Genomic DNA, 6,062 nt, shown 5'->3' with positions numbered 1-6,062 from the left:
ACCATGGGAGTCTTGTCAACCAATCAGAATACAAGATTAAGATCAAAGGCCAGAGAGGGCATAAAACCAGGAACTTTGCATCTTGCTCTCTTTTTCTTCTTCATCCAATATCTGGAAGCTTCTGATCCCCCTTTTCTGTTCAGGAACTCAAGTCATTTGATTCTGTCCACCATTAAACCATCTTTCCAAGCAGCCTCCATGTTTCCAGTGTCTTTCCTCCACTTGGAGCTGAACCCAGATGGACACTTCTTCCAATACCACCAGCGTGCATGCTTTGGGGTAGGTAGGGGGCAACAGCATGATTGGGGCTTGCCGTTACTATCTTCCGGGAAGTCTTTATCTACTTCTCAAAGGATCCTCCAAGTCCTAACTGGGCCTAGTTGTCATCTGACCCCAAAGTTGGCCAGCACTGTCAAATTGCAGAGACACCACCCTCTCACCTCCTACCAATGTGCACACTTGCTGGCTTTCCTTCCAGATGGATGTCGGCTTCTAACAGATTGAAGGAGAAAGAAAATACTCGGAGAAGTTAATGCTTGTTTCTGTCATTTAGCCAATAACCTATTTCTGTTCCAGCAAAAAGTTTTATTGGTAGGGAGGAAGATTAGAAAATTGAGATCTTGGGTTTATCCCACCCCTGCCCCGGACTGGACAAACAAGGATTGCAAACCCCAATACACTTTCTTAGAAGGATTTTATGTTGAGAGCAATGGTCTGCACAGTTATAATTTCAAAAATAGGTTGTAATAGTGACTGAGGCAACTGGGCATAGTCCTTCCCCCCCTTTGCTGCCAGTTTGCACTTACCAGGTGGGGCAATAGTAAGCAACTCAGGGAGACTCTCCGAAGCTCATTAATATTGGTAGCAAACAGCCTCTCCTACCATCAGCCAAATCTGGCTGGGTGCCTGTGGGCCGAACAGTAACTCCGTCAGCCCCTCCCTTCCCTCCTCTACAGGGAGCGCAAAGACCAGCCTCAGAGAGACTCAAACTGGAGCAGCCCAGCTAAGCTTCACATCATTTCAGTGAAAAGGAAGTATCCAAGAAGACTGGAGTTTTCTGTTTTCCCACCAATATTGTCTTGGATATTCCCAATAATCCAAATCCGGAAAGGTTACAGCAACAGGAAGAACTGGTGACAATAGCTGGAGTGAGCTGGGGAAACTATCAGATCTGCCTGCCGCCTGTCTCAAAATATTCTGGGATCCATCTTACCCTTCAAGGTCTGTCATGCCTTCTTGAAGATGGTGATTCTGCTTTGACATCAAACGTGATAGCTTGGATTCTGCAGGGCCGCTGCAGGTTTGTGCTGTTGCCTCCTAGTTTAGAATGGTGCCTACCGAGAAGAAGGTTGGTGGCAGTGCCATCCTTTTCTGCAGCTCTCCTGACTATACAACTTGCCCTACCTGAGCAAGACTTGGGAGCTGGTGAACCTTGCGCAGGCAGTCAGGGTATGGCCTGGTCTGGGGATGAATGGGATGGAGCCACAGCAAAATGGATCTAGCAATCAGAGCGAGCAGGGACCCATCATCTTTCCGCACTCACCTCTGGCCACAACTCTCATCCTTGTGGCAGTACTGACTGTGGCTCTTTTGACGTTTACAGGGAATGTGCTGGTTGTATTAGCTGTGTACACTAGCCGTGCCCTACGGGCCCCACAGAATCTCTTCCTGGTGTCTATGGCTACAGCCGATATCCTGGTAGCCACTCTCATTATCCCATTTTCCTTGGCCAATGAGATCATGGGCTACTGGTGTTTTGGGGGTCTTTGGTGCAGTTTCTACTTGTCACTGGACGTCCTGTTTTGTACCGCCTCCATCATGCACCTGTGTGCCATCAGCTTAGATCGCTACTGGGCAGTCACCCGAGCTGCCCGCTATAATCTGAAAAGAAGCCCCCAGAGGGTAAAATGTATGATTGGGGCTGTCTGGGCCATTGCTGCCATTGTATCCCTGCCACCACTGTTTAAGTCCAGACAGCAGGACCAGGTCTGCATCCTGCATGATGACACCTGGTACGTGCTGGCCTCTTGCACTGCCTCCTTCTATGCCCCTTGCCTCATCATGGTTGCAGTCTATTGCCGGATTTATCATGTGGCCAAACACAGGAACTCCATGGTCATTGCAGCACGGCGGGTGTCCTACCCCAACTTCATCCCTGTGGCCAAGTACAATCCCTGCAGAAGGAGCACCCAGCCTCCTGGGGAAATGCAGAAGATGGGAATGGAGTCCAGCCAGCTTCCTCGCCCCCAGCCTAACTTGCCACGGCTCTCTCGGCAGTGGAGGGTAGATGACGGTGGCAACAACAGTGCTCGGCCACCAAGGACCCCAAGGCTTTCTTGGTCACTTCCCTCCAATCCCCATCAGCGCAGAAGCAGGGACATGTCCCTCTCCACCAATCGGCTGATGCAGGCCCGGGAGCGCAGATTCACCTTTGTCCTTTCTTTTATCATTGGAGCTTTTGTCCTCTGCTGGTTCCCATTTTTCTTTACCTACAGCCTGGAATCTGTGCTTGGAGAAGGCTGCTGCATCTCCGAGCCTCTCTTCAAATTCTTCTTCTGGATTGGGTACTGCAACAGCAGCTTCAACCCCATCATCTATACGGTCTTTAACCGGGACTTCCGCAGAGCTTTCCAGCAACTCCTGTCCCCTGCCCACTCATTCCTGTGCCGAAAATGAGGACTCTGCTAGAGGGTTGTTGGAACCTGAGAGAGGCACGATGGACAGGGGGCTGGCTACAGAACATCCCCCTGGGGTCCCAGAGAAGGTAACTAGTGGAGGCTGGGGAGCTGAGTAGTTCTGCAGCTGCATTTTAATGAAGACTTCGCCACCCTAGACATGCATGTAGCTTGAAGGGCAGAAGTGCCACAAGAAGCAAGATTTCTGTGACTTACTGGCATGCAGTTGCTTGGCAAGAGTCAGTTTCACCCTCCTGCCTGTTTCTCTAGCTTGCTATGGTTGCCTGATCTGTTATTCAGCAAGCTAATTAACTGAGGTAGAGGGAGCAGAGGGTGGCTGAGGTAAAATTATTTATGTACTGTCATGGCTACTATGGCAGCTTTGACTCCTGATGCAGACTTGCCCCAAATTTTGGTCATTGTTGTAATAAACCAGCAAATGTATGTTCTTGGTTATGCTAACCCTAATACTTGTTTTAGGGGGCAAGTTATATTGAACCACCTCAGTGGTTGGGCTCCATCCTTAATCCTAAAATGGAAAGTCTGTTCCAAAACCAGTTCTAACTCAGAGAAGCTTTGGAAGGAACATTCATTTATCCCAGCTGCTCTGTGGGAAGGGGAGACAGAAACAGATTCTATTAAAGGGGATTCAGCAGGCTGACTATTTTGGTACTGGAACTAAAAATGTACAGCTGCGTATTTTTCTGCCTCACGTATATTGTCCCTTGTCAAAACAAGGGTGGGGGCATTTGGAGGAATTGGGGGCCTATTAAAATCATAAAAAGATCCATCTAGTGGTCTGCTACTCCATCAGAAACACTGGGCAGCTAGGGGGCCTTGAAGGAAAAACTCACAAACAGAATGCGGTATACCGTAATCACAATGATAACCTCATGTTTTCTCTCAATGCATAACTGTAGCAAGAAGCATTCTGCCTCTGAACATTATTTCCTTGTTACTTTGGGTCTGAGCAGCTTGAAATTTGGCTGATGTCCTCCCCAGAAAGAGTGAAAAAGGAAAGGAGCAAAATCATGGATGTCCTAAGATAACTTTTCCCAATCTCCAGAGCCCTCTGTCCCACAGCTCCCATCTTCTCAGCCATTGGTCTCACTGATTGGGGATTTTGAGGGCTGATGGGGTATCAAGGTGGGAAGAACTTTTCCAAGGACAATAGATGACTTGACCAAGGAACCAACTTATCCTAGGGATGCCCTGCCATTGCAGAAAGACGGATAGATCCAGAAGGAGTGGGGGAATATTTCCTGTGGAATCAAGTGGATGATGGCGCTTTACTTGGTGGTGTAAAGCTGCCAGTTTCACAGTCCTCTGGCTAGCCTGCCTGCGAGTTCTGGGGAAACTGAACTAAACAAGGGGCATACTGCAAAGCTTACTCAACCATCTGGCTTGAGGAAACATTACCCTGCTCCTGCTTCTGGGCAGATGCCAGGTATAGGTCTTGGCAAAGAGGTTCCTGTCAATCATACTAAAGGTGTCTTCCATATTGCCTCCAGCAATTAAGTTTTTCCTGTTGTTCCGGTTTGTTGAGATTAGTTTCTCAAGCTGAAGCCGGTGCCACAGCCAAGCACCTGCCATCTCGTAGGTATTTCTTCCCAAAAATCAACTCTTTTTTTTAATGTCCCCTATGCTTAGCAGGGTAACTCATGCCATTGCCCGGAATCACAACGGAGGCACAAGTTTAGGTTCTGGGCTCCTGCCTCATATTCCAACCTTAACTTTAACAGGCTTTCCACATATTATTTTCTTCCTGGTACTGTAAGGGTGTGGGGTGGACAGAGAAGCAAGACAAGGAACTTAATTAATGTCTTAGAGCCTCTTTTAGGACAGAAAAAGAGGCAACCGTTGTAACCCAAGGCAAATCCACAGAACATACTTTGCAGTCACAGGACTGCTTCTTTAATACGCTTCTTCTGTGTATAAAATGGTTTTTCTACTCATCTGTCACCCGTGACTGGATAATAGTCTGTGGACATGCTTTTAAGCCCCCAATAGGCCTACTGCCTTGTCCTATTGTGATAAATAGTTATCAATGAGGGTGATTTCATGTGAAGTCTCTCTTCCTGTAAGCATTACTGATTATGTTGCTAAGGAGACCAATCCAACAATAAAACTACAAAGGCAAGCATTTCTACCGGCTAATAGAGCGACATCTGGTAGCTCATTCGTAAATTAGGCAGGTATCCACGGAGATAGGCCCATTTAGTTCCATATTACTTACCCCAGTTCCAGACACCTAGAAGGGCAGCTGGTGTCTAACTATTATCTCTCAGAGAGTTTGGTAAACTATGTTCTCATGTACAGATTGACCACTGAGATAAACTGGAAGGAAAAAGAATCTGAAAGAAAGAATGCTTGTTTCTTCTAACATCTCAATGAACCTGACACTAAGAATTATCTTTTTCATTATAAAGCATTATAAACCTGTCATGCTTCAAATGCACTCCAGCATCCAGCCTGGAAATCTACACAGCTTGTTCTTTCTACCAAGATTCCAGAAGTGGATTAAAATGTCTCCACCTCTCACATTTCTCTTTCATCTTTCTGGGATGTGTCCCCTGTACTCCTTCCACTACAGGGTTAACATTTTGCACTCTTCCATGATGTTTTGTTTAGTCTTAATAAAGGGTTGTCCTACTTTTGTTTTGTTTTTGTTCTTGTTCTGTATTTTGGGGTTGTTTTTTTTAACGGAGCAACCTTGTTATTTGATAAGCATGGTGGACAATCCTTTCAAGGCGGCCTGGATAGGTCCAGAAAGCATCTTCTACAGAGCATTGTCCTGCGCTACATTGGGATTAATGCAAGAAGGTATAGAGGTGAACTTGGAATCATTAAAAGATGCAGACTTCCATCTGGAACCACTGTGTGGTTGGTCAGTTTAGCAAATTTGGGTTTGTTTTTTTTACAGAATGGCCTTTGCAAGACCGAAGAGGGGGGAAACAGCAGTGCTCCACATCATCTCCACTGATTATCTTTTGACACTCTGTGAGTGGTTATGTAATCCTGATTTCACATTTTCTATGAAACGGTGAATTCCTGGATTGTCTGTGATCTATTTTCAATGGGATGGGGATTGTTTATTTTTTTAAATAGGCAAATTATACCTGCCTACATTCTGTGATTTAAGTAAAAATTAAGCGAAAAAGCTGCATTTCACGTGATTTCCACATGGCCCTTGGGATTGTCCAGGATTTGGACAAATATTAAATACCTGGATCATGCAGATTGCAGTAAATAAATTTGCATCCTAATTAGTAGGATGGAGCTTGCTTGGGTTGCATGAAAACATTTATGGCAATGGCCCTTCCCAATTCTGACATCTCTGAGTTGCAGGCAGCCAGCTGGCATGGGAGAGAATAGAGCTGGAAATGA

At 46.2% G+C, this 6,062-nt stretch overlaps 1 protein-coding gene across 1 annotated transcript; it reads left to right on the top strand.

Annotated features, from left to right (window-relative positions):
- The first annotated feature begins 612 nt into the window (after positions 1–612).
- LOC309391342 (alpha-2Da adrenergic receptor-like) lies at positions 613–5,442 on the top strand. The gene has a single exon (XM_081951676.1). It carries the CDS (start codon positions 1,468–1,470, stop codon positions 2,674–2,676), a length of 1,209 nt encoding a protein of 402 aa, XP_081807802.1. The 5' UTR covers positions 613–1,467; the 3' UTR covers positions 2,677–5,442.
- The last annotated feature ends 620 nt before the right edge of the window (positions 5,443–6,062 follow it).

Source organism: Natrix helvetica (genome assembly GCF_964273705.1).
Source record: "Natrix helvetica genome assembly, chromosome: 1".
NCBI classification, from domain to species: Eukaryota; Metazoa; Chordata; class Lepidosauria; order Squamata; family Natricidae; genus Natrix; species Natrix helvetica.
This window is presented reverse-complemented; position numbering and strand designations above follow the sequence as displayed.

What these genes read in the sequence shown, in the direction of transcription:
- LOC309391342 (XM_081951676.1), top strand. Translation starts at nt 1,468, where the DNA reads ATGAATGGGATGGAGCCACAGCAAAATGGATCTAGCAATCAGAGCGAG.